The sequence below is a fragment of the Bos taurus genome, chromosome 8 (genome assembly GCF_002263795.3).
Source record: "Bos taurus isolate L1 Dominette 01449 registration number 42190680 breed Hereford chromosome 8, ARS-UCD2.0, whole genome shotgun sequence".
In the NCBI taxonomy this organism is placed as follows: Eukaryota; Metazoa; Chordata; class Mammalia; order Artiodactyla; family Bovidae; genus Bos; species Bos taurus.
Window position 1 is genome coordinate 64882538 of NC_037335.1, and position 15251 is coordinate 64897788.

The 15251-nt window shown below is 40.1% G+C and overlaps 1 protein-coding gene across 4 annotated transcripts in view; it reads left to right on the top strand.

Annotated features, from left to right (window-relative positions):
- The window catches only part of NR4A3 (nuclear receptor subfamily 4 group A member 3), a 42394-nt gene that overhangs the window by 10252 nt on the left and 16891 nt on the right, over positions 1-15251 (top strand). For all 4 annotated transcript variants that reach the window (XM_015472563.3, XM_010808008.4, XM_015472564.3 and 1 more), the window contains 4 exons: positions 1231-1360; positions 1821-1993; positions 12101-12300; positions 15038-15216. In XM_015472563.3, the coding sequence (XP_015328049.1) occupies positions 1231-1360; positions 1821-1993; positions 12101-12300; positions 15038-15216 (682 nt within the window). The remainder of the gene's footprint in view (positions 1-1230; positions 1361-1820; positions 1994-12100; positions 12301-15037; positions 15217-15251) is intronic.

Here is a 15251-nt window from a genome sequence, read left to right on the forward strand (position 1 = left end):
AATGTATCTGGCTTTAAATTTTATATAAGCAGTTTAGAAACGATCCCTTAAAATGAAATTAAAAGGTGATAGAGTGAAAACTGATACAAGAGGATTGAGAATTGCTGAAAATTTAAAAAGATAGAAAGTAAATCTAGAATTTTAGACACAAAATAGATCACCAATCCTAGATTACCTAGATTTTTTTTTTTTCATGTAGCTCAGGCTTACCAAATAAATTCACCTTTCTGCTCTATTTGGAGTTGAATAGATTCAGGTAACTTCTGAATGAGTGATGAATATACATCCATTTGCACAGATTATTTTTATTTTTTTAAATCAAGCATTCTCTTGTATCTGGAGCATAAAATATCTTTTATTATTTCATGTTTACTTTTAAAATTGTATGTGATTCTGAAGAATACAACATTATTTTATATCCAGACCCAAGTTTAATGTTGCATCTTTTACAATATGGCTATTTTGTTCATGTCAATAGTCATTTATGACATAACCTATTAATGGGAATTTTCCTTGAAAATATATGGCCCTCATATTCCTTCCTTTATCTCATTCTTTTTTGTTTGTTTGTTTTTTCTTGGATATGATAGTGGTTTTTAGTATCCAGTTTTAAATCTTTACTTTCAAAAGTCAGAAATGGACAGTTTACCATTATTTTAAAAATAAAATACACTGCAAAGGCTGATTAAGTGATTTGTTTTTGCATTAAAACTTTATTTCCTATATGTTGTAACTAGAGAAGTCCTCATTTTTTGCTTTTTATGATTTCATCTCTATTGGTGGACAAAGCCAGTTTCTGTGATATTTGACTCACAATAGTGATAGGCAACAAAGTATATCCCAGATAATTTTGATTTTATTTTAATAAGGTCAGCAATAATCAGGGGAGTGGACCAAGTAGAAAATTGTTCCCAAGGGGATATTAAAAGTGAAGATAATCTAATCCTCCAAGGTATGATATGTTGACCTGGTAATTTCAGATATGATTTTATCATTCAGACTTGAATGTCTCCTGAGACTTGCTTCAGAACAATCCGAGATGATTTTCATTGTCAGCAGCTAACACTAATAAAATTGTTTTTCCTGCAGGCTAGTGTGTTAGGAAATTAAATTTATCTAATTATACGAATTGCACTGTCGCTTTTCACATTGTAATTAAAATACATCTTGTCAGGTCCTACCTCTTTCCAGAAACTATTAGTTGACTATCTGTGTATTGTATTTCCTCAGAGAACAGTGCAGAAAAATGCAAAATATGTTTGCCTGGCAAATAAAAACTGCCCCGTAGACAAGAGACGTCGAAACCGATGTCAGTACTGTCGATTTCAGAAGTGTCTCAGTGTCGGAATGGTTAAAGAAGGTATGGGTATAATGCTTTTTATCCAACTTGCTTGTAAATATTCTCAGATATCCCTGAAAAAAGTTAATATTTACATTGGGATGGTGAATTTTCCTAGTTTCCATTTCCTTTCAGCATTTTATTTTTATGGTGTATTTACATTTAAAAATAGCAGAGGTCTGCTTATTCTAATTTCTCAAAATCAATAGAGAGCTTGTGTACATACATCTTTCTTCTATTTGAGAAGGAGACTTTTAGGGCTAATTCATTACCAAATGTACGTATGGGGTGGCTGTTATGCTGCCTGTTTCAACTCTCTTTAAATCATTGTGGGGATATTACTCCAAACTTTTTCCACTTTTAAACGGTCAGTCTCATTAACGATTTGCTCAACTGTAAAGTGTTTTGTTTCCTCTCTGTGATTTATGGCTGTTTGTGGATATCTTTGGAGACGTTTTTTCTTTTTTTCTCTTGGTATCAGTTGTCCGTACAGACAGTCTGAAAGGGAGAAGAGGTCGGCTGCCTTCCAAACCAAAGAGCCCATTACAGCAGGAAGCCTCTCAGCCCTCTCCACCTTCTCCTCCGATCTGTATGATGAATGCCCTTGTCCGAGCTTTAACAGACTCAACGCCCAGAGATCTTGATTATTCCAGAGTAAGTTTTATGATATCCTGCTTTTGAGTGAATGATCAGGGTCTCTATTCATGATGCTAGTAATAAGCTTGGATTGAATGACTTGTGTCTGGCACTGTGCTCAACCATTTTCATATCTTTTCTCTATTTTTTCACTTCACTTAGCAATTCCAGTGCATCCATTGCACCAAATAATTTTTGCCTTATTGAATCTCTAAATGCCTTAACAAATGACCCTGACAGTGCTGCACCTGTCATACCCATTGTTGCAGGATTCCTGATGGTTGTGCCAATGAAAATCTGCACAGGTGAATTACAATTTGTACGTTTCTTTCATGCTTTAGACAACATGACTACTGTGTTTTTCATATTGTGACCAAACCAGCTGGGTAAGCCTCAAGTTATCCTTGAACAGTTTACCCAATTGCACTGGCATTGATTGACCTACTGCTTATGGAGAGGGATTAGACCATTGATGGAGAGGAGCAAACTCTGGCCTTGACATCAGGAGGTGTCAGGAGAACTGGGATGGAATGTTGCCTCTGCTGCTTCCTGCCTGGGTCACCTGGCTCCTGCTCTTGGCTTTCTCATCCTTACAGTGGAGATGATTACAATATTTAACCTCAGAGGGATGTTTTGAACATCAGTCACGTAGGAACAACGGTTGAGAAAACATTTGAAACTGTAAATGACCACCAGTGTTGTTAAGTCAACCAAAATATATCAACACTTTTATTTGATATGGGATATAGTGAAATATCATCAGTTTGAAACCTGAAAATTCCCAGAAATTTGGATAACATGAAGAAGAATGATTTTCTGAGCAAATGTATGAATATTACTGGAAGACAGTTTTAAAAGAGACTTAGAAAAGCAAACTTCTAGTAAGGCAGGGTCTCACCAGAGAAAAAAAGAAAGGAAAAAGATCATATTTATTCAGCCATTTCTACATGCTAGACATTGTGGTACTTTGTCTCATCTAACAACCATTTAAAGAACCATAAACTGTAAGAATAGTTACTCCCACTCTAAGACAAGAAAACTTAGAAACACAGTTTCCACACAGAGGAGAGAGAAACCAGTCAAGGGATCCCCAGTTGGTTGATTTGGCTTGGTAGCAATTACCAGATTGCCTTCTCCAGGTCCAATCAGAGTCTTGAACTTCTGGTTGAAGGGTTGGCCAAGAGTGTGAGTGTGTCTGCCGTTGCCCTCTTTTTAGGTTGTAGTATTGACAAAAATGAAAGGGTGATTGGTATACCTGCTGTGATCTTCCTGCCTTCCTCCCCTCCCTCCTTTCAGGCTGTGAAGCCTCCTTTGCACTCTGGAGCACAAGACTTCCTATGAGAAGCATGGTAGGTCCTTAGCATCAAAGGTTGAGGACTCTTGTTCTGATTACAAGTAGCATCTCTTGACTGAAGTCAAGTCTCAAATAATAGTTTAACTGAATAATGCAGTGGTTAAAGGGCTAAGGCTTTGGAACCGTGCAGGCCTCAAGTAAAATTCCAATACCATCATGTATTGGAATGACCAATACATTCCAAGCTGGGTGACCTTGAGCAACTGATTAAATCTTTTAATATCTCACCTTCCTCATCTGTGTTATGGAATAATAATAATAATATCTATTTCCCAGGATTGTTTTTGTAAAATTTAAATAAGATACTTGTCAGAGCTTTAGCTCAGTACCCTGTATGTTATCTCCTTGACCATACCTTCTTATTCTGTCATTTGTTGAATGCTTTAATGAGTATAAACACTACATATGTCAGGTGCTATGTAGAAAAACCACTAAGGTAAGTGTGATGATTGCCATTTCATAGATGAGGAGATTGAAAGTGAGAAAGGCTAAAGAACTGACTTGCCCAAGGTCACATGAGTGAGTGAGTGAAGTTGCTCAGTCTTGTCCGACTCTTTGCAACCCCATGGACTGTAGCCTACCAGGTTCCTCAGTCCATTGAATTTTCCAGGCAAGAGTACTGGAGTGGGTTGCCATTTCCTTCTCCGAGGTCACCTAGCTAATATGTATCTGAGATAGAATTAGAAGCCAATGGGTCCAATTTGCCCCGCAAAGTCTGTGCTCCTAAGACCAAAATTCCCTGCCTCTCTGGTTTCAGTGAGAATGGGTGATGGAAAAGCATTTGGGAATAAAGACTTTTTCAAGAACCAACTCTGGCCTTCCCTTATGCAATCTGTCTGAATTAATGAAGCTTCTTGGCACTGCCTCCACTGAGGCTACAGCACACAATCTGATGTTGTTCTAGGGCATTGGCAATGACTATGGCCAGTCCAAAGAATTTTGTCCACAAAGTGATGATGGTGGGGGCACAAATCATCCAATTATTGGTCTACATGGCCTAATTAGTTATTCAGTGGCAAACCCTGTCCCATACTTTGAGTTGTCCCAGCTGGGAACTGTCTCCACACTGAAAAATCAATCCACTGTGTTTGCTTGCTTCTGCACCATTCAGTGTGTTAGACTAGAGTCATCATCCTCATCAACAAACATTTATCCAATTTAATTGTTAGCTTTGTCCAAAATAGCAGATTGACCATGCCAGAGTCTGGGTCACGATGATATTACCTTTGGGGCCTGCCTGGCTCAATTTTGCAAAGCATATTCATTTTAATTGCATTGTTTTGGAATCATATCGAACCTCATAGCTTGGATTCTCCTGCTTTTAGATAGCTTTACAAAATTATCAAAAATTGGACCCAAATCAATTAAATTAAAAGTCTTTTTTAAAAAATACAGTGAGTTTTCATCAAAAACTTGGATGAAGGCATAGAAGGCATGCTGATCACATTTGCAGATGACAGAAAGCTGGGAGGGATCGCTAATATGATGGATGTCAGTATCAACATTCAGAGTGATTTCGACAGGTTGGAACAGGATGGATGAAACCATCATGGAGAAAGTTAACAAAAATAAATGTGAAGCTCAGCATTTAGAATTTTTTTAAATGGGAGAGACTTAGCTTGTCAGTGGTTCATGTTGAGACGATCTCAGGAGTCTATTCCCTATGCTCAGTAAGAACCACCAGTGTGTTCAGGTGGTGGAAGGAGGGATGCTAAATTAGCTTCGGCCTCTGCAGAAGAAGGATAGGACCAGGACCAACTTTGTGGTGCCCCATGGGCTCTGTGCTGTCAGTCCACACTTCAAGGATGGAGTTCAGTTCCAAGCTGAACTGAACTGGGATTTAAGAGGGCAGTGGATACACTGTTTCTGAAAACTTGAAAGGGATAGTTGGAAGAAATGTGTTGGGACTAGGTCAGACTTTTGCCATGTTACCAAGAGGACTGTTCTCCCAAGGGCAGATCTAGAGGGTGAAGGAAGTGGCCTTTCCAGTCCATTCTGAGGACAAGAAAGAGTTCTATTGGCTCCAAGAACTGCTATGGAAGTATGAAGAAACTTAAGGAGAACTCTTTAAGGGTTCCTCACAAGGAGACAGGTTGTTTTGGCTGATATTAAGTTCCTTCCAGCTCTAAGATTTCAGGATTCTAGGGTCTACCTTATTGTCCCTAAATGCAAGTGAATAAGTATACATATACATATAAGAATGTGTGCTGTTAAGTAATTGTTACTTCACAAGATTGAATTTGCTTCATTTTCTTAAAAAAAATTAACATAAAGTGAACGAAGCAAAATAAATTTATTGAAAGTCTACCCTGAGTCAGTTACCATCACATATATTTAGTTTATGTGGTATAATTTATGGTTTCAGTCATTTTTTAAATATCATTCATTGTAATTCCGTTTTCATATTACCTTCTCTTTAAAGTTTTTATTTAAGAATTCAGAGAACTGGAGGTGATCTTGAGGTAATCTAATCCAACATTCATATTTTCAGAAGAGTAAATAAAAGTTTAAAAAGATTAAATGGCTTGCCTAAAGTCAGTGGCAAACAGTTAGACCCAAATCTCACCCCTCAAGAGAGTATGTTTCTCACCATATTGCCTTTTATTTAATGGAAATCTACTAGTTTGGTTTTTTTTTTTCTAATAAAAGTCTTTATTAGATTTTTTAAATTACAATAAGAGTAACATATACTCATGGTTTGAAAAAGGCAAACCATTTAGAAGTGAATCAGGTGAAAAATGAAAGTATCTTCTTCATTTATTCCTGCTTAAACCATACCATAGTGGTAGACATAATTTATTACATTTTAAATAAGAAAATGCACTGTCAAATTCAAGTCAGACAGTTGAACATGACCAAAACAATTTATTAAAGATGCTACCTTCCCCCAGTGAATCAGAGAAATGAGAAAACATTTGCCAGACAGGTTCATTCTAATCTTCTTGTCCCAGCCTATGTGCCTTTAAGGTAGTAAGTGAGTGTTTTCCTGGTTTGTGGGACAGGGAGGTGGAGGACTTGTTCCAAGTCACAGAGGGAAGGGTGTTTTCAAGGCCAGAAAGATTGCTCCTCCCTCTGTGAAACGTTCCTGGCGCTGAGACCTTCTCTTCTCCTTTGGGCCAAACTTCTCTCCTTCAAAAGTGAGCTCAGATCATTATATATCAGTGCAGTCAAAACATGTCAGATTTGATTTGTTTCGCCTCAAAATGTTGCTGTTCTCTACCCCACAGTTGCTTTTAATTTAGCATTACAAGTATATATAGATACCGGACTTGACTTCAGAGCCTGTGTAATTCCTAATGAGAAAGTGTACTTCACATCCTCATTTGTTGGTCATTTTAAGTATTTGCCAGCAAACTAGGATGTTTTCTGGTAAAAGTATCACTTAGCACTGTAACAGACTCTAAAAACAAGATACAGTACAGATACAACCAGGCCCCAGCAAGTGGTATTTAAATATGTTAACAAAATAGCCTAAGAAACAACTTAGCTGGCACATGTTAGACCTACAAAGTATAAACTACATGAAGATTCTGCAGAGTCCTTCTTAAAGCTACTTCAAAGACCCTCTCAAATTGCCACTAACCCATTGGATGATTTCAGGCCAGTTCTGCCCCTCTGTGGGCCTCAGTTTTCTCATCTGAATGACGAGATTGGACTAAATGCAGTGCCACAATCCCTTCCAGCCTTCTCATTCCCTGACCCTGTGACCATTATACCTACTACAATTCCCCTATCAGTACCGGTCTCCATTTCCCAAAGTGTGGTACCCAGACTGCCTGTATCAGAAGGAGCCAAGGTGTTTGCTTAAAATGCATATTCCCAGGGCTACACACAGGCCTACTGACTCAGAACTGGGGGACGGGGAAAGCAGGCAGGAATCTATAGTTTTAAAAAGGCCTCAGATGGTTCTTTGGCACACTAAGGTTTAAGAACCATCATTATAATTTAATAAGAACAATTCAATTTTACCCCAAATCTCCTATTTCCCAACTTGCCTGGCATTGAGAAGAAATGAGCAATAGACATGAATTTAACAGAAAGTAACTGACTCACTGAACAGTTCTTCCAGAGCAGTGGACACATTACTGAACAAGATGCAACTCCTGTCTTCATGGAGCTTACAGCCCAGTGAGGGAGACAGAAAATAAACCCATATGTAACTCCAGTGGTGCCATTTTGGGAAGAGATGAGGGTTTAGGGGTTTTGTTTTTGTTTTTTAGAGAAGGGAGGCAATTACATCAGAAAAGAAGAAATTTGGGGGAAAACTGTATTAATTGCCTGTTTTTAAAGTGTCACTTTTTACAGTGTAAGATCCTAAGTCTATGTATACATAGTTTGGCTCATAGAATAGTAACATCTGAAATATAAGGACCCAGGGAAAAGTAACATTGTAAGAGAAAATAAAATGTTCTTAAGACATTTTACATATTTAGCCTCAACTGACAGTGAGATAGATTGAGTATCAGATTCCACTCTGCTATGAAAACATCACATTGCTAAATTTTAGGTCTGGTGTTCACCAAAGGTCTTGCATAATTTATTTTAGGCCTAGCTGTGGCTGAAATCTGACTTGTACATACATGGTATTACCATTTGAAATGTGTCAACTCATTTAAATAATATTTGTTGCTTGCAGTCCTAGATTCTCAATCTAAGTCCTTCAGAGAAATCTGCATTAGACATTAGCTATCAGTAAATGCAATCCTGTGTCTTTGAGTAGTGGTAAAATCTGATTATTGATGGATCAATTATCCATAAAGGCTGGAATACAACGTTAGCATAAAGAGGAAAAAAGATTGACTTTTAAGGTCTTTCTCTGTTCAGTCTATATCTGATTAGAATGATCAATAAACAAATTATTCCAGATTTTCTTTGGTGAACCCCAAACTGCTTAGCCCAGAGATGGAGCGATATAGGGGAGTACAGAAGCAGAGTTTGGGGTCTGGTTCTTCCAACCCCATGCTCAGCATTTCACAGCAAGCTGTTTATAAACTTCTAGCCCAGGCAGAGAGAGACTCTAATACGTTTTGTTCTGTTTCTTTAAACCTTATATTCAGTAGAGGGGACAGTTGATTTATTTTTCACCCCCAGAAGTGGATGCTGACCCTCCAGTCACCTCCTAGTTACTGGTGGCTCAGACTGAAGCCAGTTTGGCTCCAGAATTCTGGAATGTGAACCGGAATCACTGCAGGTGAAGCCCAGAGAATCTGGCTGGAGTCTGGCACACAGGGCCTGCTGGCTTTCCTCCTTGCTGGACTCCATCAGAGAGAACTGCATACACAGGCAGCCACTGCATCTCCCTGTGTTCAGGATGCATGAAATGTGAGCCCAGCAGGGGCAGAGGCCTGCAGAGGACCCTGGGTGAAAGCTAAGTGCTCTGGAGGCTTCTGAGCAAATATTGGAAGCAGGGAGATTATTGAGTTGTGAGCCCTGCTTTCAGGGACAACAGTGCAGGAGGGAGCTGTTAGGTCCCATTCCTTGACCTTCTTTAGTCTTTTTCTCTCCATTTAACACCCTACTTTGAAACAATAAGGCTGAATTAGTATCAAATTCTAGGCAATACCATCATACCTGATGTGATTAGCAACGTTTAGAATCATTGAATGCAAGAGCCATCATGTGGAACATTCACCAGGATAGATGATGGTCTGGGCTATAAAAGAATAGAAATCATACAGTGTCTGCCATCAAACCCACCCTGGAATTAAACTTGAAATGAATAACAGAAACACAACTGAATACAAGACCCAAAGGAATATTAGAGATTGGCTAGTCTAGTCACTTCTTACTTCAGAGGCAGAAACAGACCCAGAGAAGTTAAGTGCCTAATCTAGGGCTTCACAGCAAGTCAGTGTCAAAGCCTGGAGGAGGAACCCAAGATCTGCTGTCTGATCCAACATTCTCTCCTCAACTCTCCGTTACCTGAGAGGTTCACAGGTAGTGCTATCAGTTTTCTAAACGTGGTGCTGCCTTGAATTTCATGCTGCCTGTGGGGAACATTTGGAATTAGATTCATGTAAGAAGAGAAAGTTTAAAAATAAAATCTTTTTCTCCCCACTCTCCTCCAGTTAATAGTACATGTGCTAAAAGGAGGTGGTGGGGAGTGTCCGTGACACCAGATCATGCTGTCATCCTTGAATAGCGATGGAAAGGAGAGATGACTGCTTCCTTTTACCCTACTTTCCTCCCATTCCAACTCAGAACATCCAGGGCTTCATATTAATAGAATCCTGGCCCTGGGAAGATTATTGGGAATAGAGGAGCCAGGACTTTGGACTGGACCTGATATTATGGGATCCTAGAAAGTCAGGCTGAAAATTAGGAACCTTCCAGTTCAACCTCATCCCTCATCATATAATATGGGAGCTGAGGGACAGTGATAATTCTAAATATCAAAATCATTATTGGTATCATTACTGTCTTCATGTGTTAAATATGTTCTATGTGCCAGGTTTTCCACATATGTTATCACAGTTAATCACTGCAACAAAATGTTGAGGAAGATAGTACCACCATTGTACAGAGGAGAAAACTGAGGCTCAGAAAAGCTAAGTAATTTACCCTAGATAACTATAGTAGCAGAGCTACATTATTTCACAAATTAGGGGCCTAGAGAAATCTAGGATTGAAGTAATTGGGCACCTTGTCTGAAGTTTCTTTTGTTATTTCATGATGCCTTTTGGGAAAACACAGTGGGATGAGGGGAGACCCAATTCAGACAAGGGCCTTATTTCTTCAGACCTATGTAATTCTACAGTCAACACCTGTCTGCTCTTTGGCTTTTTGTCCTCCATCCCTTGACTGTTCTTTCATTGAACAATATTCAACAATGGTTTGTTATGGTTATCATTTAGTCACTGAGAGTCAATTATGTGCCAGTCACTGTGGTGACAAAATATGAGACCAATGAATATATACATGGAGAGCAAAATACTTTTTTTTTTTGAAATGCAACCTTTATTACAGAGTAAATTCTCATATACATGTATACTCTAGTCTTCCATTGATCAAAGCAAAATACTTCTAAAAACTATCCTAGGCCACCAGCTAGTAATATCAGAACTGTTAATAGCCAGAAGGTGTAGGACTGGAAATCACAGAGGCGTGTTTAAGTCTTGGCTGTACCACTGTTGGTTATGTAACTTCGGAAAGTCTGTTAGCCTTTCTGAGCTTCTATGAGTCTCAGTTTCCTCATCTGTAAAATAAGGATTAAAATCCATGCCCCTGGAAAATCAACTGAGAAAGGAGACACAAAAGCACCATCAGCTGTGTTTCTGTGAAGGCAATGATGCACATTTATATGAAGGTTTTTGCATATCTCTTAAGTCTCTGTTGTTGGTTGTCCCTGGATTATTACCTTGCTGTATCAATCTTTCTGCCTGAAGCAGGAAAGATTTTCCTCCAATGATTGAAGCAAAACGCTGAGGCCACCAGCATAGCTAAAAGCTGGGTAGAGACTTTAATCCTGCCTGTACCTTCCTTCTCCTGGAGCCCTCTAGGTCAGTGTTGTCCAACAGAACCCGTTCTACACCACATGGTGGATATTGAGCACTTGAAATATGGCTAGTGTGATAGAGGATTTTCACTCATTTAAGTAGCCACAAGTCCTGAGTCTAATGGCACCCTACTGCCTGGGCCGTGCCAAGGACACATTCCTCCCCCAATCCCTCCTTTTTTGTTTTATCTCTCAGAAATCCATCAATAGTAAGCACTCATCTTCTCGAACTGGTTAATTCTAAGATTCTCAAACTTCACTGTGCATGAGAATTCACCTGGAGATCTTGATAAAACAGTTTCTTGGGCTACTCCCCACAGAGATTCTGATTCTGTAGGTCTGGGGCAGAGCTGGAGATTTTTGCTTCTAACACATTCCCAGGTGTTGCTGATGCTGCTGGTCCAAGGACCACAGTTTGAGAACCAGGGGTTAATTAAACATCTTGTTTGGAGACAGCTATGCCTTAGGGACTCTGTGGATCCTGGAGGCTCACAAAGACAACCCCCTAGGGTAATGACTCTCAACCCTGGCAGCCCTTTGGAATCACCTGGGGAGCTTTTAAAAATTCCTGATGACCAGTCCCCATTCCAGACCAGTTAAATTAGAATCTCTGTGGATATGACCCAGACATGAGTGTTTTTTAAAGCTCCCCAGATGATTGCAGTCAGGACTGAAAACCAGTGCACTCATGGGACTTAAGCAAATTTCGTTGCCTATTAAGTGGTAACAGAGTCCACTCTATTTATGTCACAGGGCTATCATGAGAATCTGATGAGACTATGAATGCAAAAAGGTTTTATAAACTGTAGGACCCAAGAGTAAAGATTTAGGCATTGATGATCTTTTTTTTTTTTTTGAGTGTAAATTGTTTTATTAGAAGGTGCTGGAAATTAAGGGGATGAGGACTAAGACTTGTAAGAGAAGCAAGCAATAAAATGTGCAGCATAACATAAAACACCGTATGGGTGGCTGACACTTGGTCCCAAAGGAATACTCTAGGAGACAGTCCTAGAACCTGCATTGAACTGTAGTTACCCCACCCAAGGGATACACAGCTTGGTTATTTATCCACCAACCCACTGACTGAGGTTCTCCAGGGAGGATGCTAATTTCTAGCACTTTCTGCTGTCAGTCACACTCAGAGTGGGCTCTGGTGGTCAAAGAAAGCCCTCCTGAAAAGAGAAGGCATTGACAATCTTGCAAGAGCCAATTAGCAAATGATGCTGTCAGCCCTATTGGACTGAGATAACGCTGCTCTCTGTGGTTTGCATTCTAGTACTGTCCCACTGACCAGGCTGCTGCAGGCACGGATGCTGAGCATGTACAACAGTTCTACAACCTTCTAACAGCCTCCATTGATGTATCCAGAAGCTGGGCAGAAAAGATTCCCGGATTTACTGATCTCCCCAAAGAAGATCAGACATTACTTATAGAATCAGCCTTTTTGGAGCTGTTTGTTCTCAGACTTTCCATCAGGTAATTACTATTCTTTTATCTTCCTTTAGTCCACTCCTTCCTTTGAAGAAGTTTGAAACCTGCTGGATTTTTAACTAAGTCAGTGGTGAAAAGTTTGCTCAAGAAGTACATATGTAATATGACCAGGCATTAAAAAAACTGAGCAGTGGATCGAACACTGGGCTGGTAGCCAGTTTTCCTGGGTTCTAGTCTCAGTTTTAACAGACTTGTTGTAAGACCCTAAGCAGATCACTTGCTTCACCAGAAATCTAGTTTCCTTCTTCATAAAATGAGAAGGTTGGATTTGGCAATTGATGGGCTTCCCTGGTAGCTCAGCTGGTAAAGAATCTGCCTGCACTGCAGGAAACCTGGGTTTGATCCCTGGATTAGGAAGGTTTCATCGAGGAGGGATAGCAACCCACTCCAGTATTCTTGCCTTGAGAATCTCCATGGACAGAAGAGCTTGGCTGGCTAGTCTATGGGGTCGCAAAGAGTTGGACACGACTGAGCGACTAAGCACGACACACAGCAAAGCCCCTTGCAGCGCCATCATTCTGTGATTCCAGGAAGATTCTCTTGGTACATAAGGTATTTCCTGGGAGCAAGTGTTTTCAGCTTTGCCTTTACCTCCCAGGTTTCTATTTAGTGTTACTTTCTGATACACCAGAGGGGGCGCTAAAGAGTTCCCACAGCTTTGCAGCCTCCAGTATTTATTCCAAGAGGGAGAAGGAAATGGCAACCCACTCCAGTGTTCTTGCCTGGAGAATCCCAGGGATGGGGGAGCCTGGTGGGCTGCCGTCTATGGGGTCACACAGAGTTGGACACGACTGAAGTGACTTAGCAGCAGCAGCAGCAGCTTCTGGATCAATAAATTTGGTTCACCTTACCGCACTCAGTGACATCAAAAACAAACAGAAACTAATTTTTCAAAAAGCTAGAACCTGGAATCTCAGCTTCTGCCATAAAGTTCACATGTAGCATTTTAAATTCTATCTTCCTTGCTTCTTTTCAGTATAGGAGATGGTACCAACATTTTACCAATATTATAGGAAAAACCATCACTTTTCCCCTCTTTCTCTTCCCTGCTACCCACTCCCCAGTTTCACATCATGTTACCAGAAACTCTCATTTAAGATGCAAATTCCCATGCCTCATTCCCAGCTGTTTTGGTTCGGATCTACATTGAAGCAAGTCTAGAAATCTGCTTTTTTTATGTATTTATTAATTTTTTTAAATGAAAGATGAATATTTTTAATGATGAAATGTACAATTCACAAAGAAGATAGACATCGTAAACCATTAGACACCTAACAACAAAGAAACAAAGATACATAAAGGAAAAATCAGAAGAAATATGAGGGAAAAGAAAAATATATATAATCATGTGTGACATATTAACTTAGAAATCTGCATTTTTAAGTCATATTCTAGCAATTCTGATGCCACTGGTCTGAGGTCCAGGTTTTAAACCCTGAGATTGAATCATTCTGTTCTGTGCATGCATGCCTCTGGGGAGGGATCTGTGGGAGAGACCAAAGTGGAGTTACAACCAGACTGCCAGTAATTAGCATAATTACAGCCAATCCTGCATGTGCAGGAGCCAAGCTGAATCAGCAATATGACTACTATCTATTAGGCAGGCAGCAAAGGATTAAGTCCATGATCAGCTCCATGAGGGCAGACACCATGTAGGCCTATTCATCAGGTTTTCTCCAGTGTCCAGCCAAGGAATGGCACTGGTTTTGTGCTCAAGAAATATTTGCTGAGTGAATGAATGAATGAAGTTATTTCTCTAAAAAACACAGTTAAAAAGACATTAACATGTTAGTGCAATGGGCCAAGAGAGAGAAATATGTAGCAAGAGATTTGAAAATTAAAGGATTAAGTTAAGGTCCACCTAAAATTCAGAATTAGTTACACCTAACACTGGTTGGGCTCCTCTTGTATTCAGGCACTGTGCATAGACTTTCAAATTCTTTATTTTATTTAATTCCCACAACATTCTTTGGAGGTAGCAATTAGAATTCTTGTTTTATAGATAAGGATAAGGAAATGCAGAAAGATTAAAGGAGTGCCCAAGGCTCCACAGAGAAGTGGTGCTAACTAGAAGTTCCAGGGTGCCATTCCTGAGAAAAGAACGGGATCACTGCGGACATAACATAAACTATCAGGATGGATTGAGAAATAGCCGTCTACAGCCCCACTGTTAAAAGCGGAGAATGTAGTACAAAACAAGGACTCTTTTTACTTTAGATCATTGTTCAGTTTATGATTGATTTCTGGCGCTTGAGAGGACTTGGCGTTTTTAGAGTCTGCACAATGGAATTGTAGGGTCTAACCTCGGGCCTTATCAGTTTTCGACATTTAAGAAAATGAAAGAGAAGTCCCGGCGAAGGAGCACTGAAGGGAACAGTCTCATGTTCATGGCACAGAGAGATAGGGCACTGGGCTTCGCTTCCAGCATCCATCCCAGGGCAAGCCAGAAACTGCTTCTAACCCTAAGAGAGCAAACACCCTACTCTGAGCATCTCCAGGGCTGAGGCTTACCAGGGAAGTCAGCAGACCACTAGCAGTGGTTGTGTATCCCAGGGTTGTTCATTGAGGGTGTCTGGGCGGGTTTCACGGCACCACACTGGGTTTGTGAAGGCTGCCCAAAGCTGTGCGGGTACCGGTGCATTATGATGTTATCCCACTGGACAGATTGAACAGACCTATTTTTCTGTCTCTATCCTCACCCCCCGACGACTTTCTCTCGTAGGTCAAACACTGCTGAAGATAAGTTTGTGTTCTGCAATGGACTTGTCCTGCATCGACTTCAGTGCCTTCGTGGATTTGGGGAGTGGCTCGACTCCATTAAAGACTTTTCCTTAAGTTTGCAGAGCCTGAACCTTGATATCCAAGCCTTAGCCTGCCTGTCAGCACTGAGCATGGTCACAGGTAAGCGCCACCCTGACATGACGTGAAAGGACTGT